We start from the raw sequence: 24,040 nt of genomic DNA on the forward strand, positions 1-24,040 counted from the left end.
GAATGAATCTAACTGCGTCTCGCTTTAATTTAAAAACGGTTTTTTCTATCCCAGTGTTTATTCCCTCCAAACATAGTCGCGCTTCAATCGCTGCTCCCATAACCACTCTTGCTGATCTCGGTGACAATTGGTTCTGAACCGCTTTTCGCCCGAAGCTTCGCGACCTATGTGGATCGACCTTGGTGGCGCAACCAATACAGGGACCGTGGCGCCAATACAGGGACCTTAAGCATCCCTCCGCCTCGGCGCCACCTCGTGGAGCAGTATGAAAACGCCGGGTTGGCGGCGTTTTCAAACTTAGGATTGTAAAAAAGTGTGCGTTATACCGCGGTTTTCGCTGGATCTTACTTTTGCTTCTTCATTACGTGACGTAGGTCACCCTGCAGGGTGACCACGTGAGCGCGTTAGCGCTTGTGTGCGCACCACGATTGGCGCAGCCGTCTTTGACAAAACGCTTTGACGGTACGGTGATTGCGACTGTGTAGCTCCCCCCTGCAACGCCAACGAAAGACATCGAAACGTTCATGATAGACATGTTCGGTTGGGTGATGCCCAACGACGATACGCCCATTCTCATCGTGGGGCAATATTGACTACACCAGTCCCACCATAGTCACAGCTTCGCTGGCTTCCAACTTCAGAGTCGTGGATGGGCTCTCAAAATTTTTTTATTGGTTCATTACATGATATCAGTTGTTTCCCTGCATAGTTGAGGGCAGAAGGATTCTATTTTTTTTTTTTTTTGCACGTACGCAACGTTCATTTTGGCAGCTGTAACATCGTCGTTAGCGCCGGTGTAGGTATGAGCCATAAGAACCGAAGTAAAAGAAGAAGAAGCGTTTTCTGTGCGTCCACAGAAAGCCGCTGCTGCGATTTATGACCAAGCTGAGCCTCCTCTACGTCGTACTGGTCGCATTGGCCGACATGGCGTTCCAGCTATGCACCGGTGAGCAGGCAAGATGAGCACTATGCTACAAAATTACCGTATAGACTCGTGTAAGGGCCACACTTTCACAATGTTGACGAGGTGCGGCCCTTACACGGTACCGAAGCTTTTGCTCAAAATGGTACCGCCGCACACCTCGGATTCCTAGGTGTACCAATGCATCAGAGGTCAATGCGCAGCTCTCCCCATCTAGTAGCGGCACGCAGAAGTAGGCAACGCGCGCGAAAATTCGCCGATGTTCGCGTGTGGCATCGGGGCACCGAATGGAATTGCTTCTGTGTTGGAAGTCTTTTTTTCCACATTTTGGCGTCCCAAGGTGGGAATGCGGCCCTTATACGAGTCTATACGGTAAATTCTGTGGTTTTACGTGTCATAACCACGGTATGATTGAGGAGCGCCGTACTGGGGGACTCCGAATTAATTTCGACCGCTTCGGATTTTCTAAAATGTGCACCCACAGCCTGACGCATGAGTGTTCTTCCAATCGGCCCCCATCGGAACCTCGGCCGGGATCGAATCCGCAACCTCGAGCGCAGCAGCGCAACGCCATATCCATCGTGTTCCGTGGCGGGTAACGTCTGTAATCGGTATGGACGTATATGTAGTTGCTTAAGTAGACGATCTGCATGATCGTTTTGAGGCACAGGTCGGGTTGTGCACCTGCAATGCAGTCAAGCTCTCAGGAGCGTGCAGCAAAGATCGACACTCAAGGTTATGCCTCCGCACTTTTCATCACTGTGTTGCTCATAAACCCCTGCTGCTTTAGTCATCGCGTAATTGCCCTAAGAAATCTATACTCTCCAAAGAGTCTGCCGGGAATTTGTCAAAATTAATGTGCAAGTCTTCATAAATAGCAGCGAAAGAAAAGCTGTGGTTATCGGGAAGTCTCATTGTGCAGGGATGAAAAGTCGAACACCCCGCCAAGCTAATAGAGATAAATGCCACGAGCGCCGTGAGCAGGTCCGCAGTTCCACGTTGCAAACTGCTTGTGCGGCTATTTGATGCGGTCCCTAATAACCGTGCACTTCCGATATTTTACCGTTGAGCGCTTTTTCCATGTTGACGTATTGTTTCGCTCGCGATTAAAGTTTGCGTTAATATTGCGATTAAAATTAGCACCGTCGATTCTCATGCCTGCGCCTACGCTTACAGGAGGATTTATGACAGTTGTCATTTTCGCCACTTGCAGCACGCCCGCTGAACCCGTTCGTGCGCTACTACGAGCCACTTTCGTATCAGCCTGTCAACGTCACAGGAAAGGCTCGCTGGAAGCGCTCTGCCTCCAGGGAGCACCGTTACACCCACAGCGTCGAGTTCACATTTAGAGCTCACAAGAGGTAACTGGCATTCTTGATTTTGACGTGATAGCTTTAACAGGCCGTCATTCACTGGCAACATGTCGCCAACTGTGGTTAATCGGAGGAGGGCTAAATAATTTTGCATGTCACCTATTACACACCTCCTGTTTCGTGATGACCGCTATATATTACCGAAGCAGCGTCGCCAAAGCGTCCTCGTTTGCAGCAAGTGATGTTATGGGCTCTTCTTGTGTGACACATGACGAAACCCTGTTAATCAGCTCGTGGAGTGTATATATACAGGGTGTTTCAGCGAACACTTTCAAAATTTATGTAAGGTTGCCTGTGGCAGATAGCCCAATTCTAGTTAATGAGCTGGTCTACTCGAAGAGGCGGACATTACTTGCACAAAAAATTGAAATGCATAATCTGATAATTACCAGAAATTCACTAATTAAGTTTTTAACTAATTATCTGATGGCCCATATTGCAATTTACAAATTGTAGCCGTGGGGTTCGCAAGGCGGATCCACTTGGAACGAATTGTCATGATGACACCAGTTTCGAGATATAATTCCCGAACTTTGCGGAGAAATGCATTGGCGTTCCAGTTAATTTTGTGCTTCAATGCATAAAGCAACGTTTTGATTAGAACCTAACTGGAACGCCAATGCATTTCTCCGCAAAGTTCGGGAATTATTATCTCGAAACTGGTGTCATCATGCGAATTCTCATGATGACACCAGTTTCGAGATAATAATTCCCGAACTTTGCGGAGAAATGCATTGGCGTTCCAGTTAGGTTCTAGTAAATTTCTGGTAATTATCAGATTATGCATTTCAATTTCTTGTACGAGTAATGTCCGCCTGTTCGAGTAGACCAGCTCGTGAACTAGAATTGTGCTATCTGCCACAGGCAACCTTTAAGAATTTTTGAAAGTGTTCGCTGAAACACCCTGTATATATATATATATATATATATATATATAGCTAACACCCCCACGATATCATCAATAAAATCGGTCCTTTTAGTGTGTGTGTGTGTGTGTGTGTGTGTGTGTGTGTATGTGTGTGTGTGTGTGCGTGTGTGCGTGTGCGCGTGTGCGCGTGTGTGCGTGTGCGCGTGTGCGCGTGTGCGCGTGTGCGCGTGTGCGTGTGTGTGTGTGTGTGTGTGTGTGTGTGCGTGTGTGCGTGTGTGCGTGTGCGCGTGTGCGCGTGTGCGCGTGTGCGCGTGTGTGCGTGTGCGCGTCTGCGCGTCTGCGCGTCTGCGCGGGTGCGCGTGTGCGTGTGCGCGTGTGCGTGTGCGCGCGTGCGTGCGTGCGTGCGTGCGTGCGTGCGTCAAAAATCCACGCTCACGTGTTTTCTGCAAGATTCTAAGTAAGCATTTTCGAATGCCCTAAAACTTCAGTTTTGGGGTCCTCAAATTGTTTCTTTTTTTTTCTTTTTTTTTTTGCGTAGAGCAAATATTGTGGCTACAATCGCACTCGCAAAAGATTCTCGCAAAGGAAAAAAAAAAAAAAACGTTTTCGCCGTGCTCTCTTCGCAATCCGTAAGAGTCCACATTAACCGGCCTCCTCTTCTTTTGTTTCAGAGAGTTTAGATTGCGCCTTGCACGTGACCGCTCCTCTTTCTCGGATGACTTCCTCTTAGTCACGAGACATGGTTCCATCGACGCCGACCTCGACCACATCTATTCTGGCTACGTCGTGGGTGAGTGCGAGGTCTCTTATAGATTATTTATTTATTCAGTAAATCCCTTTATTGGGGTCGGTAGCTTACAACTTGGCTATGAGCGCTTTAGCTTGCAGACGGGTACACCGAAGAATCTGTCTGTCATGGAACACGCAGGTCCATGGCAGACAGCTTGGTTACGAGCGTTCCGGCTAGTAAAGGGGCATACCGAAAGAGCAGCCTGTCATGGCCCACTCAGGTCAATGACAGACTACTCCTTTAGTGTATCCGTTTACGCGACCCGTAGATTACAACTTGTTTAGCGGCAAACTTGTGGTTATATATGAATCTCTCTTCCATGTCCATATGTAAAAGGTTCGCATATGTTCATTACATTGTCGATGCCATGTGCTTTTTTTTTGTGCTTTTCTCTCTCTGTGGTCGTCGCAATGAAGCAGTTACAACGTTCTAGCCGTTCCGACGTCATCGTACCAATTCCATAGCTGAGTTTCAAACGCCGGGTATGCTTATGTACCTCTATGTGAGCGGGGAAAGAAAGTAATAGGGAAGGGGAGGGGGGGAGGACTTATAGCATTAGAGCACTTATAGCATTAGCCACTTCTAGCACTCCCAAAGAGTGTTAGGAGTGGCTCATGCAACCGAACAAAGTAACGGTCGTTGAAAATACTCTTTACGTGACTTTGCTTACCGTCCGTGACGACACCTTAGTTTGCTGTTCAGCTCTCTATAGAACCAGATCCATTTTATGCTTAGCTTTGTGGTCTATATGTGACGCGACAGTCAGCAGACCATTCCAGGAATAATCCACTTGAAGAACCACGGCATTAGCTGCCATCACTTTCGTATCCTGCATTTCAGATTTTACCGCTGGCGTAGTGTTCCACCACAAAAAAATAAATAAAATAAAATAAAATAAATGAAGTAACGTGAAATTTGGTCATTCGTCGTTAACCGTGTGAGAACCAGCCAGGCAGACAGTACATAAAAGCAAGCGAGCGACGGGAATCACAATGACATGTCGGCATTGACAAGGCTGGGACATCACAACACAAGATCACTCAATCGTAGATGACGGTACATTTATTACTCTGCGCTACATGGAACGATACACATTGATTATCTTAAAAGATCATTCACGGATATATATATACTAGTTATAACCCCAAGAAGAAGAAGAAGGCAAAGCGGATCCGAGCAACTATATTTTTTGTTAGCTACAGCCATTCGAATATAACAGATAATGAATCCAGAGAAAGCAAAAGGAAGAATAATGAAAGCACACGAAGAGACAACTTGCTGCTGGTGACAGCCGAACATTATCTGCATAACGCCTTCGTTGCTTGACAATTTAAGCTAATGTGACACTCATTCTCCTGCATACTTTCTTGTGCATATGTGTAAGTGTGCAAGATTAGAACTGAGAGTGTTAGCTCCGTTCACAACCATGGCAGCGGATCCGGAACGTCACTTCAATTACACATGTCACGTAGTATGTGAGCTTAGGAGCAAGCAACTGGCCGACAAACCATAGTACGCTACCTCGTATGCTACCTCAGATCTTTGAGCAATTTCGATAGGACTAAATCGGGATAAAGATGAGAAATGGATAAATTATCTGGCTGCGCACGCATGCGAACATGCCTGTTTCCACAGAGTGGCACACGCTACTTCCTTGTGGTAGAAGGGCGCCCAATTCATGTCCGTACTGTACATAACTAACCAGAGCTGTAGCCGAGAATACCTCAGCCGATGTGTGTGTTCCGCTCGCAGGCGCAGACCACAGCCGCGTCACAGGAGCCGTCATTGACGGCGTGTTTACGGGCCGCATTGTGCTGTCCAGCGATGAGGAATTCTACGTTGAACGCGCCGCCCGTTTCCTGACGGTCTCTCAACCGCGGGCGTTCCACTCGGTGATCTATTCGGCCCGTGACGTCACTATGGGAGACAGCGCCATGTGCGGAGTGGGAGGCATTGGCCAAACTGATACGCATGCTAACTTGCACCAGCATCGCGAGTATTTTTCAAAGGTGCACTATTGCTTCGCGATCGATTGTTATAGTAGCGCAATAATAGTAATAGATGGAACAACGCCTGTATTACTGTGCAATTAAGTACGTCATGTTAGAAAATGGGAGGAAGGGGGGTGGGGGTTATCAGTCAAGCATGCAGGCAGATTATGCGAGACTCGGTACACCGCTTTTGATTTTTTGCACTGAGAGCCTACTAAAAGAGCTCTTGAACACTTTGTGCAAGTTGACTGTTAGTCGGGACTCTACATAAGCATTAATGGATTTTTGTTTGTTGAGGATTTTAGCAGGTTTTATACCTGACAAGACGACTGCCAACATAAAGAGTCCTGGGACATGTTGGCATTATTCAGATGAAATATATTATAGAATACTAATCGGAGAAATGGTCCATGCAATGGTCGCATTCGCGTAAAGAATTTCTTGCTCTTTTAGAATAATCTTTCATTGATACTGAGGAATGTCCTATATATTCTCTTTATTTCTTTCGATTTCCTTAGTCATCCGCCCCATGTACAATAAAGCTGTGGTGTGTCTTTCGAGTTTTTATTGCGATAGCAATTATATGGACACTCCAGGCGCATTGCTGCCGTCGCAATCGCCGTGTTCCCTATAAAGACCAAGGGCGATAACATCGACGCTGCGCGCCGTATGCGATATGTGCGAGGTGAATGGCGCGAAAGTGAGCCGACGATGGTTGCTGAATCTCGCGCGCGCAAGGGAGGAAAGTGGGGAGGAAGCGCACCGTCATCGGCCCCGCGCAAGGCAGCAGGGTGCGGAATTAAAGGAGGGGGGGGGGGGGGGGCATTCTGCTACAGCGGCTGCAAAGAATTACTCAAGCAACCACCAAGATAATCTGAAAATAAAGGGGACGCGGAATGCATAAATAATGAAACACAGAGCACTGTGGGGCCACAATAAGTATGAGGTGGTGCGTGGAATCTGGAAAGGAGTAATGGTGCCAGCGCTAACATTCTCAAATGCCATTATATGCTTAAAATCGGATATCTTCTCGGGTTTGGAAGTTAACCAAAGATCAGTAGGCCGGTTGGCTTTGGGAGCCCACGGTAATACCACAAATGAGGCAGTGCAGGGTGACATGGGTTGGGCCTCTTTTGAAGTCAGAGAAGCACAGAGAAAAATTAGTTTTAAAGAAAGGCTCAGGAACATGGGTGAAAATAAATGGGCGGCTAAAGTGCACAAGTATTTCTACATGAAAAGCGTGGACACAGAACGTAGGGAGAGGTCAAGGAAGTTGGCAACCAAGTACAGGATAATCGAAACTGTAAATAGACAACCTGGAGACATCAGAAAGAAAGTGAGAGAAATAGAGACCGTGAATTGGAAGAATAGAAACAAAAAGGACAATGGAGATTTACACGAATGAGAAGAAAGAAATTAGAAGGAAAAATCTGTACGATAACACAAAGGGCAGTGCCTTGCTATTTGAGGCTCGAGCCGGTTGCCTAAGGACCAAACATACCGGAGCAAATATTCGGAACTAGATGAGGCATGTGTATGCTGCAGTAAAGATTCAGAGACCACTCAGCACATCCTAATGGAATGCTGACGAGATCCACCCAGCGAGAACCGTAGGTAACGTGCAACTCCCAGAAGCGCTTGGGTTTAAAGTGGAAGGAAACATCAACAGATCAGCCGTAGAGATAAGCAAGAGACGATTAGAGTACTGTTGGATAAAAAGCAAGGAAAAGATGGATAGGACCTGATCTCTTAAAATCATAGGTAGCGGTACAAGGTAAATTTTTGAAAAAGAAAAATAATAATGAGAGGTATACAAAAATGCTAGATAAAGAACATGTATAGTACACCTGATTAAATCAAGCAGGCTAGGTGACTGGTTGTCGCCGCCCCGTTTCAAAGGGGATGCCAATAAATCATCATCATCATCATCATCATCATCATCATCATCATCATCATCATCATGCAGTACATGACGCGGCCGCGGGGGCCTTATCTTGAAAGCGGTCTGCGATGGCGGCCAGAGTTGGTCGAGTGCTAATAGCTTCGTGTGCGCTGCGTTTTCGCCGCTTAGTTCGCCTTGAAGCGAGAGGCAGCACGAAGGTCAATTCGCTTGCTGCTGGGCCGCGCTTTGTGACAGCGAGTTTCCGCAGTCATCGAGTGAGTGTGTTCATGTTTACTTGTGCGCGCGTGACACCATGCTTGTTAATTTAGTGAGTTATTGAATGTTTACCAAGTTTACACGACCGATAAAACTACTATCCTGACTTCATATCTTCATATGTCTATTAATTTGCTATCGCGATCGATGTTTCGCCGTTTGGGCGAAGCTGCGACTCTTTTTCATACTACGCGCTGTCCTCTCGCAATGTTGCCAATTGAAACCAAATGTGTTTCAAGCTTTGTTAACTGCGTGAAATGTTGTAAATGTTGAAATATCATCGTAGCAGACTAAGAACAAATGCTCATATGCGGAAATCCCGGGCGTTTTCATTTCACTAAGTTGACGGTATCATTAAACATAATCATCTGACGCTGAAAACGCTTCAGGCGTCTTCTCGTCAATCTATTGAACGAAAGCCCATTATGAGAGTGGGCCATTTAAATCCGTGTTGTTGTCTTCAACACTGCAGAGGCAGACGCCTACCAGTGCCTACCACTTACCACGGAATGCCATAGTTTACCTAGCCGTTGTGCCTAGGCATGACTACGATCAGTCGTAAACTGGTATAAGCGTCTCTTCAAATCGGAGACCGTCCAATCCTTGCAATAAAATAGCCTGTGCTGACCCGCCTTTGGAAGAAGGGTGGCCAAGCCATATCGATGTTTTCTTCTCCAGGTCACTAACAAAAAAGGACGTCTCGCCTGCGCCGAATTCGAAGAGGAATTTCGTTATTCGCAAAAAAACGTTTTGGGGCGCGACACATTCCACTCGAATGTAGTAAACTGGATGCATCAGTGTGTGACCGCTTTTCGGAAACGTCCCGATGTCGTCACTGTTTAAAAATGATTTTAAAACTTTAACCAGTGAGAAAGTGATCTGTCGCTCCTCTTTCAATGGCAGGCAACCGGACGTCGTCGCTTAAAGCGCTCGCTTCGGACTTATGCGCAGCAGATCAGCACCGTGTCTGACGAGAAGCGTGGATCTGGCTCTCACAGTTTGCCTTCAGTGAACCAGGCTAAGCTACTACAACAGCACACAGCTCTTAGCGCAGGCATTGCTAAACACCGCCGCCGCGGACTGACGTACGAGCCGTTCAAGCGCGTGTGTCACCTAACGATAAACGTGGACCATCTGCTCTTCGAAGCCGTGCTTCAGGACGTTGAAGGTGACGTGGTCCGTGCTTACGACACCGTCACGGCCATGGTTGCTTCGCACGCGGCCTCAGCCTCCGAGATTTTCGGCGCCACCGACTTCCTGGGGATCACAGGCATTTCGTTCGCCGTACAGCGCGTCCAGGTATGTAACTATCGACCGTCTCGTGGCCAACGTCACCATATTACCGGAGCCTCATGTATCGAGTTATTGAGCGAATCCTTTGCAGAGTGGAATCGAGGAACGTTGCTTCCACGCACGTCGGAACATTTTGTCTCTCTGGGAACGTTGTGTCTCGCTTAAGGTTGCAAACGATGTCCGCGCCGCATCTCTGAAGCAAAGCGAAACAAAAGCTTTTGCCAGAGCGGGCTCCTCTGCAGTAAGGCTGTCCATACGGAGAAGCCCGCTTCACACGTGACATTTGTTTTACCAGGGAAGACAAGGGCTTATGCGGGTGTGTAACCAGATCCACCACGGTGGCTCAGTGGCTGTGGCGTTCTTCTGCTGATAACAAGGTCGAGGGTTCGATTCCTGGCCACGGCGACCGGAATGCAAAAATACTGTTAGGCGTACGTTAATGAACTCCAGGCGCTCAAATATAATCCGGAGCCCTCCGCTACGGTGTCTTTCATAGCCCCCAAATGTTGCGTTGAGAACTTAAACTACACTAATTAATCAATCTGGAGTGTAACTGTGAAAAAAAAAGCGTTACAGTGGGAACAGTGAGCATTGTATTATACGGAGTGCTCATTTTTATGTTTTACGGAATTTTTAGAAATCGCCTGTGGCAGGTAGCATAATTCTTATCATTGAACTGGGTTATTCCGTAAAGCGGACATTAGCAGCACGAGAAATCGAAACACATATTCAACTAATTAAAAAAAGTTCAGTAATTAACTTCTTAGTTAATTTCTTTACGAGACGTATTGCAATTTAAGAATTGTAGCCGGTGAGATTGTCAGGCGTATCCACTTGGAATGAATTTCCAGAATGACACCAGAGTACGGAAAGCAACATGCACCACTGACGGTCTGTACTGAGTACTGAAAGCCACGATCAAAACCTTTCTAGTAACAGTTTTCGCGATTTAGGCAATATGCTAGCACAACACAGTTCTAACGGACTCGCATCGGCGTAGAATAGTAATGTGATCTTACTTAACTCTCCCTTTTCCCATCAGCTCGATAAATAAAGTGGGAATTCTTTTGGCTACTTTCACTGCTGCCGTCTTAGAGCTTTCTCCGTGCAAGGTGTAAAATATTCGCATGATAGCGCATCGCCGTGCTTCTGTCCGCAACATGAACTCGCGCAGATCAACGACTCCTCGGCGTGCGAGGGCCAGCGCCAGCGTACGAATCCGTTCTGCCGGGAAAACCTGGATGCCATTCACCTGCTGGCTAGGCTGGCGCTTTCCGACTACAGCGCCTACTGTGCCTCGTACCTCTGGACGCACCGAAATTTTCCCGGTGGACTTCTTGGAGTAGCCTACATGGCTGAAGGCGGCGGTGAGCGTGGGAGGTTTCGTTGTTGCTGCCCTCAGACGAAACTGTAAAACGAGGAAACCTAGAGAGTTGTGCGACAAAACTGTGGCTTTATTTGACTGCCGTAGCTGCTACGGATCCAACTGCGCGTTTTGCCGCAGTATCAACCAACCGTACGATCGACCAGCGCCATGCAACGAATACCGCACGTGATCATAGAGCGACATCTCTCCAGTACGCGATAATCTACATTCGAACTACACGTGAGAGCACGGGCCCTGGCGTTCGAGGGCAGCCTTAATAAAAAATTTGAAGTCCATAAAAAATTACCTACACGCGTAACATATATGTTCACTTCTTGAACAAGAGCCTGCAATATGAAAGCTGTTCGTGCACTGCAGGACTTCACAAGGGCAATGAGCAATTGTTATAGCGCGTATATCATTAGCAAAGGTGGTCAGCCAGTGACAAACACTTCTGACAAGCACGGTGTTTGGTGATTTAACCTCAGAATCTTGTAAGCAGAAGCTGAGCTGGGGAATGCCAGCGAACAGAAGCGAAAGCGAAAAAATGGGGAGGAAGGCAAAAACGAAGTTGACGGTAAAGCGCTCGGCCTTCATGAATTGAGCGGGCCAATGCTCGAATTGTGGCGATTAGGGCCTGTTGGTTGTACATTGGAAACGGTTTGCAGCGCGAGACGTTGCTCGAAGTTGCTCGAACTGCACCGAAAAGCTTGGTGGAATAGAAATAATTGCGAAATTGTGTGAATTTGTTTGGCTATTAGCTGTCCCACCCCCCCCCCCCTTTTTTTTTTTTTTTTTGAAAGTGAGGGGTGCTGTTTACAAGTCAGAAGAAAGCGGTCATGGCTTCGGATTCGCGAAGCCATCGAATTGTCTACGGCTGTGCCGACGGGGCTCGATTTTCGCATGAGCCGTGTTGAGCACCTGGCGGTAAAAAATAAATTATCGCCTGTCCGTTCTCACGCAGGCTTTCCTGGCGGCATATGCGAGCCCTATCAGCGTACAGGGGAGGGCGAAGGGGGCCTGCGGCTCTCCGCCTTCGCGAGCCTCAACACGGGCATCGTCACTTTCCAGAACCACAACGGCCGCGTTCCGCAGCGCGTCACCGAGATAACCTTCGCGCACGAGCTGGGGCACAACTTCGGGTCGCCTGTGAGTGTGTATCGCTTAAGGACGCCTTTACACACATATAGGAATCCAGGTTTTACAGGCTGCAGACGTCTAGACCGGTAATCGTTTCTTAAACGTTAAGCAATAGCTACATAGAACGTCTTTCCGACGTACATTTGACGTCGCGTCGCTCGGCGTCAGCACGTTCATTATATTATGTTGCGCGATGATCGCACTCTTAATCCTAGATGAAATGGCTTACGCCCGCGTTTACTACTCAAAGAAAATAATCATTCGAACACGTTTCGACCGGGACAACAGCGATGCGGTCGGGTGGTAGGACATCGACATTTGACTCCCGTTGTATGTTTGCTGCATTCCGTGTCTGAAGCCCTGTATAATTCGTTTCCAATCTAGTCATCTGCTTGTGTACTGACCTCGAGTTTCCTCCGGACTATGCGCCTCCCTGCCAGTTCTTTTACTGCACTTGGCACTTCTGTCTTAGATGAGAAATTGGGTCGCCGTTTCCGTAAATCCGCAAGTCCGTTCCGCTTGAATGCGTTCGCATGAGATGGCACTGACGTCCACGCTTGTACGCACTCACGTTGCACACTGCACGGAAGTGGGTAAAGCGCATCTGTTCTAAGGCGGCGGCGATATGACGTTATACAAGATGCTGCAGCCATGACTACAAGCGCTTGTGGGAAGAGCCTTCGCGCAGATTTTAGAATGCGGTGGCGCTGAAGTCCACACAACTCGTACGCTTTTTCTACGCTAGCCTTCTTTAACAACATCAATACTTCTTTTTGGGCGAGTTGGTACATCTTGAAACTTTGGCTAACAGCGCAAACAGACGACCACAAGAAGGGAGACACGGACACACAGGTGTCTCCCTTCTTGTGGTCGTCTGTTCGCGCTGGTACCCAAAACTTCTTTAACAAGCTCCCGTAGTATGAGAGCATATACCGGACCTTTAGGCTATAGACGGTAATATTAGAGTGACGACACCTTTGTAGTGAATGGAAATGAAGTTGGTGGAGCCTAATGTTTCTAAGGAAGAAGGGGTCTCCGTATCAGGTCACAGATGCTGGGAACTCCGAATCGCACCGTGCTAGTGCGAAGGAACGGATTAATGCTCATCGACAGCGTCGCACAGAACTCACTGAAGAAGATGCAGAAACAAAGCGAAGGTTTCAAAAAGTGCTTACTGAATTATGTGATATACTGTCGAACCCGGATATATCGAAGTCACATATAACGAATTATTGTGTTTATGTTACAGATGTAAGATCCCCTTGAAAAATTTCTGTATAAAATTTTTATTTGATATATCGAATTACCTATATATCGAACTTTTTTTGGTATGCCCTTCGAGTTCGATATATCCAGTTTCGCATTTGGATAGAGGGGCACTACAACATAGTGCCGCCAGACGACACCGAGCACACAATCAATATCACTGTTAAAAGGGGCGTACGCGTACATGCTTTCTCCAGAAAAGAGGTTGCGCATGCTCTTGAGCTTTTTTTTTTTTTTTTTTTTTTTGCGGCATTACTCGCAAGCAATTAACGTCCTCCTCCTAGCACGATTTTCCCGCGGAGTGTGTTCCGGGTGGCGTCGACGGCAACTACGTCATGTTCGCCAACGCGCAGACTGGCAGTGCGCCCAACAACCGCAAGTTTTCGCCCTGCAGCGTGGCCAACATTTCCATTGTCCTCGATGAGATGTTCACGGGTGAAGGGACGCGCCCGAATTGCTTTCAGGGTGAGTCGTATAGCTTAGAAGACATGTGTCTATTTATTAACCCGCCTCCTAAAGCGTATCGTACAAATGCAAACCGTGCTGTTTATGCCCGAACTGGTTTCATGATATCGAAGAGGCACAAACATTCTCCCTGGGTTTACCCTTCTGCTATTTATGTAATAGGTTCAGCGAAGAAGTGGCAAATTACATCGGTTCGCGCCATACGTAGCTCAAGCCAAGTTCTTGGGGCTTGCAAAAATGCAGTTATACGTCTCATACAATCCAACGATTACAAACAAGGAAGCCAATATACCTAACGTTAGAGGACATGACACTCGAGAGAGCAACTCCGAGCAGCTTGTTCCGACGGCGGATTACGAAGACATCACTGAGAGGAAACATTTATTTACGACTTTGCAGTGCTGGCCTCATCTGTATTGTTTTATCTTTTATGGTCTAACGTTTCTTTGCTACTTGTGTGTGTGCCATCGGCCAAACAAAGTCAGTTTTGCTATCTTTAGTTTCAGTACTTAATGCATATTCATCACCTTCATCACATTTTCTGCTTGCCCACTGCTAAAGCACATAACGTAGATAAACACTTTGACACACGTCCCACAGGCAGTATATGTGTCTGTGTCTGCATTATGTGTCTATCTTTCATTATGTATATGGTTGTGTCGATGTGCTACATCATGTCCTTCAGCAAGCACCATCTAGCACACCGACATGTCCAGCATTATATTGTTCACTGGTCCTATTTTGCATCCCTACCCGTTCATGTATTTTCATAAAGCGACGAAACAAAATTAAAGCAATTGTTCTTACTAGTCAGCTTTGCATTGCTGCTTATATTCGTTGCATCCAGAACCAGCGGCCCCGTTCTGTGGCAACATGATCCGCGAAGAGACAGAGGAATGCGATTGCGGTTACGACAGGTCCGACTGTCTCGATAAGTGCTGCTATCCGCGCAAGCATCCCAAACGTTGCACTCTGCGTGCTGGCGCCAAGTGCAGGTGAGAAAATTCATCACACTTTCTTGTATCACTCACTTCCCGTTTATTTAAACAAATCCCGAGGCATACATTGTAGAAGTTTTCACCTTTGTAAAGTCTAGAAAATAAGATTTCATGAGAAGGGAGTACTTGCGTAGTCTTGAGTGATGTGCAGGCTAGCCGTACCAATAGTATTGTTCACTATGTTCCATGTATGACCATGTTCAAGCAGGGATATTAATTTTAGGTTACTGCTATCCGAATATTAGAGTCAATAATATTTGTGCTTACAAATAGGAATTAAAAATTGCCTGTCTCGTGCCACAAAATACTGCGGGTTTTCCCCGCATTCCACTTTAAAAGCTAAGAGCGTAATCGGGGCTCAAGTTAAATTATAATACTATTTGAGAAAGTACGCTACGTTTATACCATGACAAGTGATATTTGATGTGAAATTGCTATTTTGCGAAATGTTCGAGTATTTGCTTTAACAACATGGCGCATTTTCTTGCAAGTTCCTTTTTCCTGTTTCTAGATTAGTGTGAAAGATGTTTTGAAATGATCAATTTGGCTTGTAACACTTCAACCGGATTTCTGCCGTCGCCGTCGCCGTCGCCGTGAGGTTCCCTATAGATAAAATATTCGCCGCGCGCCGTATGCCCGAGCGGAAGCGTGCGGGGACGCGCGCTATCACGGAGAGCGAACGCACTCAATCTCCCACGCGCAAGCAAGGAAGCGGGAAGCCAGCGCCGGAGAGAGCGGGGGGGGGGGGGGGGGGCGCACTTCTACTCTGCCAACAACCGCGCTCGTCGCTCGCCCGCTCCGTCTCTTATCTCCACACGGCTCTGACCTTTATGCGCCGTGCATTCGCCGCTCAGTTTCCGTTGAAGCGATAGACCGCACGTACCTTCGCCGCTGCGGCGTATGCGCTTGCTGCCAGCGTTCTGACAGTCGTTGTCTGCAGTCATTCAGTGTGATCTATTCATGTTTGTTTGTGCGCGCTCACACCACGCTTGTTCATTCAGTTAGTAATAGTCGGGCCACATTTTCCAACGCACGCTACACATGCAATGCTGCCCGGATCGGCAGTGCAGCGCTACAGGTGTGTCCCTTCGCACGCGCTGCCCACGTGAAGCGCTTCTCATCAACACCAACGTTTCAGACGCGCCTTGTCGTGGTCATCGAGTCTCTCTTGATGTCGGTCTACTTACGCCGCTGCACACCTGCTTACTTAATCAGCTCATGTTTACTACAATTCATATTGCTACCAAAGCCGCTCACCTTACTTCGTATGACATTGCTGTGTTGCTATCGCATTCATTGCTTCGCCCTTAGGGCGAAACTGTGACATTTTTTCTTTTATTTCGACAATTGTATGGACCCTCCAGCGCTTTTCTGCCGTCGCCGTGAGGTTCCGTATAAAATCCAGTGGTGATAAAATCGCCGCCGCTCGCCGGATGCTGTATGTGCGAGTGAAAGCGTGCGAGGGTGAGCCGGCGATCACAGCTCAATCTCGCGCACGCAAGGGAGGGAAACGGGAAGGAAGCGCGCCGTCTTCCGTCGCGCGCAACGCTCCGGGGGAGGGGGGGGGGGGCGTTTTACTCCGAGCGGCTCCGGCGGCCGCACGCGCCCGCCCTGGCCGCTGTATCTTGAAAGCCATATGCGTCGGGTCACAGTCCGCCGTGCGCTGTGTTGTCGCGGCTTAGTTCGCGTTGATGCGAGACGGAGCACGAAGGTCAATTCGCTCGCTGTTGCCGCCGCGCTTCCTCTCTCCAGCGTTTCGACGGCGAGTTTCCGCGCTCATCAAGTGATATGTGTTCATATTGGCTTGTACGCGCGTGACACCATGCTTCTTCATTTAGTTCATATGCCTATGTTTAAAAGTTTATACGGCCCGTACAACTACTATCCTTACATCGTATAGCTGTCCACTAATTTGCTATTGCAATTGATGCTTCGCCTTTCGGGCGAAACTGCGACTTTTTTTCGTTACTCTGTGATGTGCAGTTACTTATGCCTTTTCCCGTTTAATTCACACGCTCGATATTTTTCAGAAAAGCTTATAAATGTTTTGACAACACACATACGCAAGTTTTCTTTCTATTAAGATGACCACATAACGTGTGCGCATTGCCCTCAATACAGTCCGATTTTTTGTTTACTAGCATCGACGGCGGATATGCCACTCGTAAATTTAATACCGGACAAGTTCAGTTGTCTGGCAAATTAAACGATGGGGCATGCGTTTTTATAAGGTAATCACACTAACGAATCAAATATCGGTAATTTAAATTGTATTGATGTTTCTTTAAAAATGCATTGTTAGTTGTGGCTCGACTCCGTACCGAGGCTTCTGGTGCCATGTGTTAGCATTGTCAATAAAGTAGTGATGGGCAAGAAAACGAAGTTTCGAATACGAATCGAATACTACAGACTAACTATTCGTATTCGTATACGAAAAGGGAATATTCTATATTTTCGAATATAAGAAACTAACTATATACTTCCCATTAGCCGAATCTTAGTCTGGTTTCTGTTCTCCGTCTGCTAATCAAAGCATCGCACGTTATCAGGCGTGAACAACGACGAACGTTTTTGGGGCAATGCAGAAACAAAATCAGTAGGGCAAGCTTTGTTCTCGGTTTCGCGGTGGCAACCTACGTGACAAACTGGATTTTGCTATTGGTGTGTCAAGCTAGTCGAACAGCAGCCATTCTTTCTTGAAAAGCTTGTTTGCAACCATGTCTATAAAGTTGTTGAGAGTCTATTCGTGAAGTCTGTTTTAGTGACAATTAATGATCTTTTGTTTAAAACATCCTTTGTCCGTGATAGTTAGCAGTCGTTTCGGCACTAGTCAGACAGGAGTGTTGCATAATTATACCGAAATAAATATTTTCTGTGTAAATATATCCATCTGTGCTTGAATATTCGATATTGATTTGTACTTGATTCGTAGTCGAGAAAGTTGATATTCGTCCACCTCTACAATAAAGCAATGAAAGTGCCCCGCGAATATAATAAAAACAGTACGTGCACCTGTTCCAGCCCGACCAGCGGTTCCTGCTGCAGCGAGAACTGTACTATTCGTAACACCACACAGCCCTGCAGGCCAGAAGATGAATGCCAGTACGCGGCCTTCTGCGAGTATCCTTGCATGGGGCGAAACATTTTTACCTTCGAAGAAGCGCGAATAAAGCACGGACGAATGTGACGAGACGAGAATGGCGATGTGGGCTTGTTGGTCAGTAATATTGAATTGGGATTAATTGCAACACCGGGACATGGACACGAATAGGAGCGGCATACACACAGCGTTCCTTCTTGTGTGCACATCCTGGTGTGGCACTACGCTTCGTGCCAATTCGAAATCGCCGCTGTAACTCGGTGACTACATGACGTTGCGCTGCTGAGTACGAGGTCACGGGGTTCGATTCTGGCCGCGGCGGCCGTATTTAGATGGGGGCGGAATGCGAAGATGCTCGATACCATGGGTGCACTTCAAAGTTCTCCACTACGGTGTTCCTCATAATCAGGTCGTTGCTCTGGCACGTAAAAACCATAGAACTTAATATTAATTTTCATCCCAATTTGTGAATATAGTAACCACCTGTGGTAAGGCGTACCATATCAATTCATGTAAAAAAGCTTTACATCTCGGTGAATTACGGCGGCATTTGCTCACACCGAGTGCTTCTGTTTCATCAGCTTCTTGTATGTACACAACAGTTTAGATTCTCGGAGCTCATTCAAACGCCAACTGCAACAAAATTTCACGTAGACTCGACTGATTTTAAACGAGTAGAATACACCATAGGAGCAATCTTGGCACAGCTGCAGAGCTGGTATCGGTCTAATTTTATTATTACGAGCCTTTGAATAGCGCCTCAGCGGGCGAAGCATGCACTTGGTGGTTATCGAATTTGGCATAAATCCCAGCACACTGCCTCCTGTTATAATTGGCTTTCAATTCGACCTCTCAAGTGTGTGAAACGTTCCAGCTTGCTTTCCCGTGTCGAGTTAATTGTCCTCATCCCTGAGAAAGCGTCAGACCTATAGCCCCTACCACGCCCTGAGCTGACACGGGTAGCCAGCAGGCCACGAAGGGGAGGAGGTCGTCGACATCCTAACCTGACAAGGGGACACAAGACTGCGCTGAACACACAGGCAGTGACGCCTCCATGGGCGCAAGCAGATTTCGACTACCACAAGACCACAAGAAATGGATGACCCTTTCGGTGGGCACCTCTCCACCGATTGGATCGGGTGTACGCGCATCCTGGCCCCCGTGTTAAGCAGAACCACTCGAGACTCGGATAGAGCCACAACCATGTACCAATGAAGTGAATACATTGTTCCGTTTTTCTTCTTTTTTTCATCATCACGATGCCCGCCTTCGTCGCCGTCTCCTGATTCTTGCGGGGAAGACCCACCTCACCCGGTCGTGATCGTATCATTCCGAAATCTTCAGTGCGCAAAAACTTGTGTTTCTTAATGGCGAGCTGATCGTGACGCATCCAATCGTATTTCAAACGTAAAATTATTCGCGGAGAATGCTCTTATCTGCCCAATATGTCGCCTTGAAGAAGACAAGCCCACTTGTCGAAACGTTGGCTCCTGCTCCCACCTTGTTCTCGTGTTCCTCACCGTCTTGAATTTCCATCTCCCGCATTCCCCGTGTTTTTCCTGAATATGAAACTAGGCTTTTGAACGGTCCAAAATTTTGTTGCAGCTGGCCTTCGAATACACGAACGCGAATGCCATGCGCTGATGACAATGAGGTACTGGAATTAATTGCTTATAAGCACTAATCAGTTATGCGTTCTCATGTTTTGGGAAACCGAAAAGATTAGTACTGCATTTTGGATAACATTGATACGTATCTGCTATAGTGAAACCAAGTTAAGCTATCTTCTATATAAATCGTAAGGACCCTAGGAACAGGTAGGCAATGCGGATCAAAAAGCCACATAAGAACATAGTGCAAGATATGGTTATAAGACCTACGGTGTTGGGTTTTCAAACCTGCGGCGAATGAACACCGTAGGTCTTATAATTGTAATTTGCACTGTTCTTTAACAGCTTGGCTAGCGTTAGCGCGGACGCATGGTAGAGTTTTGAGCAAACAAAAATCAGGTTCTGGTTGTTCTTACTACCAGAAAGTTAAGGGGGAGGGGGGGAGATGGGGGGGGGGGGGGGGGTGATCTCCTAATCTCTGAATATACAGGGTGTCCCAGCTATCACGCAGCACGATTTAAAAAAAAGAGGAACGGCGATACAGCTAAAACTCCCGATACAGCTTTCTGTTGCTCATTGCGTGCTACATAAATGTGTTTTTTCGAGTGTGAAAGACTCCCGCGAACACACGCAGAATTGCCACGCGACTGGCCGCTCGAGGCACTTTGCGTGTATTCGCGGGCTTCTTTCACGCTCGGAAAAACATTTTTATGTAGCACGTATTGAGCAACAGAAAGCTGTATCGGGAGTTTTTGATATTGGTCTACAATTTTCTCATTGACACTTTGATAATTAAGACAGTACTTCTCGAGTTAGATAATTAATTACAATTACCTAATTAAATATCAGCAATGAAAAAAATTACTGGCGGCTACTCCACTGTACCGGAAACAATACGCACTAGGTTTGCTTCGCGTAACGCCGCTCCGCTTTTTTTATATCGTGCTGCGAGATAGCTGGGACAGCCTGTATACTAGGCTGCCTCAATACAGCTAAGCGAAATGAACTAAGTTCTGCGTTGGCATCGCTTTACTCATTGTACTTGTTGTCAACATACGTTTGCGGCTAAAACAGTATAAGATGTAAATGATGTATTCGCATAACATCATATTCACGTGGCGACCAATGCTGACAATCATGGCACAAAGGGAGAACACAGATGTCTACCAATACGTTTTCTGGGCACCGACACGTAGAAAGTGCTGATATAAGCACTGGTATTGTGATTGGAGGACAGACATAAGCCAACGGCATTGTAGAAGCGCACTTGGAAGGAAAAGATGTGTCTGCCTTTATTTTCATCGTTGCGAGAAACTTGCGTACGCGCCTTGACAGACGCTTCTCAACAGTGGCATGAACAGCGAGTGCCCTCCGTCGGCGTGGAAGCCCGATGGGACGCTGTGCAACCGAGGCACGCAGCTCTGCGAGGCCGGAGAGTGCCAGCACTCTGTGTGCCGCAGGTACAACTTGAACCAGTGCTTCCTCACCGGTCCCGACCGCACGCCCGAACAGATGTGCCTCATCGCTTGCCAGGAGGACCGTGAGCATAGCGCTTGTTCACCAGCCAGTGCGATATCTGCTGGCAAGAGTGCGTGCTTGTGAGGGCGTGTGTGGTTGCCGCCGCGCGTACGCGTGACGAATAATGGTACGGCAATGTGAGGGACGTAATAAAACTTGGTAGTAAAAAAATAGGACGAGACATACAGTCAGAACGCCTTTATAACGAAGCGCTTGGGTCGCGCACCGCACAGCTCACAATAGAACCTTGACAGAATTATTCCTTCGTTATTCAGGTCATTTTATTGTAAAGGCATTCGTTGTAGAGGTGATCGACTTATAGTCTGCTAGGAGAGGAAAGGATTTGACTGGGCGTGATAGGCTAGGATAGGATCGCATATCGAGCCCGCAATTCGACGTGCATAGATGCCAAGCACCGAAGCATTTCCCAGTGGCGCCGAACGCTACACTTTCTCCCGGTCAACGAGCCCCCACAGGTCTTGTGAGCTAGGCTATAACGTGGCAATGTAGCGGGAGTGTGATAGCTGAATGCGAACGCCTGCGGCATGTTCCTTCGCGTACTGCTCCAACCATAGCATTTGCCTGTACAGATTGAATGAGCAATCAGTCGAGCAAACAAACAAACAAACAAACAAACAACCAAACGTTGAAAACAATGTTTATTGTGTTTAAAAACTGTATTTATCCTTATCCAGTACTTAATAGAGGAAAGCAGGCAAATGTGAGAGTAGTTTTACCATCAGAAGATCCTCTTTCTTCTTCCTTTGTTTCTTTTCTTTCACTATCTTCTCGTTTTTTAGGAAAGGCTAGAAGCAAGTCAGGAACTTCTTCAGTTTAATGAAATGAGAATAAATGAAATGACGATTTAATAATGCTGCACGACTTGCTCTGCAAAACGTTGCCATTGGCTACTGGACGATCATCGGGTGCCTTTCGCAGTGCCCGGCAGCGAGTGCCTCGAGGCGTGCAACTTCAAACGCATGAAGGACTTCTGCCACCGGCGCATGGAACCCGGCGCAGCCTGCGCTGACCTGCGCGGCTACTGCGATGCCTTTCGGCGCTGTCGCTTCATCGACGCCCACAGCTCGCTCGCCAGGCTGAGATGGCTGACGTTCGGGCCACCCGTCTTCGTAGATGTTCTCGCGGTATACGCTTTGTTCCTACCTACGAATGTTTGGGTTATTACCCCGGCATCATGGCCTCTGAGGTCGGGCGACGCGCGGTGCGCCGCCCGATCCCAGGTGCCATGCTCGCTTTTTATAAACGCACCTCAACCCGAAGCTCTGCCTCCACTTTGTGCTGTTGTTGTTGTTGGCGACGACGACGACGATGATAGTAGTGGGATGATGATGGTAGTGATAATGATAATGAAAACAACTATGATGTAAGCATCATCATTGAAACGGGGATGGACGAGGTTGGTGGCACATGCCGAGAGTACCTTAGAACTAAGAAATCGAAAGAAATTAAGTGGTTGAATGTCTTAACACAACTCGTGAGATGAGCAGGTGTTGTACCTAAGAACGAGACGACCGTATGACCCAAGCGCACATGGTCAAAGTGTCCTTTCCGTCATAAGACTTTGCGTGGAATCCTCGTACGTGTGCGCGGAAGTACTCACGCGTGACTGCGATCTCGAAGTCTCTTTTAAATCGTGGGGCCCTGAAGAGGTGCATTGTTTGTCTTTGTCAGCACTGGCTCATATGATTTCATGTGTAAAGTGTAGTTGTGAAGCCCTGCAGATATTGTTAGTACCCGTCATACTCGTACATATCTGAAACACTGTTGTTCAAAGTACTGTATTGTAAGTATGTTCACGATACATTGGTCTTTCAGAAATACTTTTGAAAAGTAGCATTTACTAGCGTAGCTTAAATACTCTTTATTCGTAATTAGCATGCATTCTCAAGATACTTTTCAACATACATTAACCGCAGCTGCATTTTCAAGCGTATAGTTATTGTAGCGTTGGCGGCAATATTTAAAAAGAATAGGGGCAGGGTGTCTAACGCCAATTAAAAAAAATTCAACTCCTTTCTGAGGGGAAGCAAAAGCTTTGAGTAATCAGGCTATCTTTCTTCCGTAAAAAAAAGTAAAATTAAACGCTTCAGTGATGCAGAACTTTATTTCATTTGTACAATGTCATGTATTCTGAAAGCATCTTGAAAGTAATGAAAGACTTTTCTCAGTATTTTGTATTCTACTCAGATACATTTTTTTGTAATTTGGACATTAAGTACTATCCGAGTAAGTGTTTCCATATATTGTTTAGTGTCCTGTCTTAGATACCTTCTTAGAGCATCCTGTGCACGTTGGTACACGTGTGCAGAAGTACTGGTACCTGACCTTCCTGTGCCTGGCGCTGATCAGCGCAGTGACAGTGGCCATCATCCGGGTGTGCGCTGTGCACATGCCCAGCAGCAACCCGCTCCTGAGGCCCTATCGCAAGATCAGCGACAGCATCCACCACCCACTGGACTTCTTCAAGGACATTGCCGGCCTGTGACGCCCCCTCAACGCGCTCCGTGTTTAACTGCTTTGTTTGATTGCAGGCGTACACGCGCGCAGCTCCAATTTGTTTCCGTTCTGGTCACAATCCGAGTCTTACACGTGCACACCGTTCCAAGTCGCAGCTAGAAGTATTTTGGTCTTCTATAGTTTTAGTGCTACTTACAAGTTTTTGGCTACTTACAAGAAGTGACTTTGAACACTGTTCGCAGGAGTTTTATATTAGTACGCGTCGACCGAACGATCTATAAATGCACGCAAGACAAGCATCAACGAAGACCTCCGAGCATCATCCCTGGTTGTCTGTTACAGTCATCTGTCATTTGTGACTAACCTTCAATTATGCGTAAACATTAGCGATATGGTTCTATAGAGATAAGACTTTTTGTAAATTAATTTTTGCCGGCAAAACCGTAGCAGCAAAGCACATGAGCAATGAATGTGCAAAAGTGAGGCAATAGCGCTACGCGCACTGCATTTGCTGCAAAAACGACCGTGCACAGCACAATCGTTTTTTGCGCAGCACGCGTGGTCTCGAAAGTGGTACAATGAACCTGTCTCGCTTGTACATTTATATTTAGCTGTGCCCACAATTCGCTGGTTAGCCGTTAAGAACACTTGATGTATAAGCGTTGATCAGGAGTGTCGAGGTTGGAGCGAACCTTTCAGTCCCT

At 47.1% G+C, this 24,040-nt stretch overlaps 2 protein-coding genes across 2 annotated transcripts; both read left to right on the top strand.

The window, feature by feature from the left end:
- Positions 1-924: 924 nt before the first annotated feature.
- LOC119456715 (disintegrin and metalloproteinase domain-containing protein 10) lies at positions 925-13,156 on the top strand. The gene is made up of 8 exons (XM_049669042.1): positions 925-946; positions 2,136-2,283; positions 3,835-3,953; positions 5,706-5,896; positions 9,006-9,401; positions 10,570-10,762; positions 11,726-11,910; positions 13,151-13,156. Exons 1-8 carry the CDS (start codon positions 925-927, stop codon positions 13,154-13,156), a joined length of 1,260 nt encoding a protein of 419 aa, XP_049524999.1.
- Positions 13,157-13,487: 331 nt separating this feature from the next.
- Positions 13,488-23,364, top strand: LOC125946316 (disintegrin and metalloproteinase domain-containing protein 10-like). Its single transcript, XM_049669044.1, has 6 exons — positions 13,488-13,632; positions 14,480-14,627; positions 17,652-17,750; positions 20,690-20,880; positions 21,798-22,210; positions 23,188-23,364. Exons 1-6 carry the CDS (start codon positions 13,503-13,505, stop codon positions 23,362-23,364), a joined length of 1,158 nt encoding a protein of 385 aa, XP_049525001.1. The 5' UTR covers positions 13,488-13,502.
- Positions 23,365-24,040: the final 676 nt, after the last annotated feature.

This window comes from Dermacentor silvarum, chromosome 6 (genome assembly GCF_013339745.2).
Source record: "Dermacentor silvarum isolate Dsil-2018 chromosome 6, BIME_Dsil_1.4, whole genome shotgun sequence".
In the NCBI taxonomy this organism is placed as follows: Eukaryota; Metazoa; Arthropoda; class Arachnida; order Ixodida; family Ixodidae; genus Dermacentor; species Dermacentor silvarum.

What these genes read in the sequence shown, in the direction of transcription:
- LOC119456715 (XM_049669042.1), top strand. Translation starts at nt 925, where the DNA reads ATGGCGTTCCAGCTATGCACCG. An exon ending in GGCGTTCCAGCTATGCACCG is followed by an intron (nt 947 to 2,135) that starts GTGAGCAGGCAA and finishes CGCCACTTGCAG; the next exon opens with CACGCCCGCTGAACCCGTTC. An exon ending in CTACATGGCTGAAGGCGGCG is followed by an intron (nt 10,763 to 11,725) that starts GTGAGCGTGGGA and finishes GTTCTCACGCAG; the next exon opens with GCTTTCCTGGCGGCATATGC.
- LOC125946316 (XM_049669044.1), top strand. Translation starts at nt 13,503, where the DNA reads ATGTTCGCCAACGCGCAGACTGGCAGTGCGCCCAACAACCGCAAGTTT. An exon ending in CATCGCTTGCCAGGAGGACC is followed by an intron (nt 20,881 to 21,797) that starts GTGAGCATAGCG and finishes TGCCTTTCGCAG; the next exon opens with TGCCCGGCAGCGAGTGCCTC. An exon ending in ATAGTAGTGGGATGATGATG is followed by an intron (nt 22,211 to 23,187) that starts GTAGTGATAATG and finishes ACACGTGTGCAG; the next exon opens with AAGTACTGGTACCTGACCTT.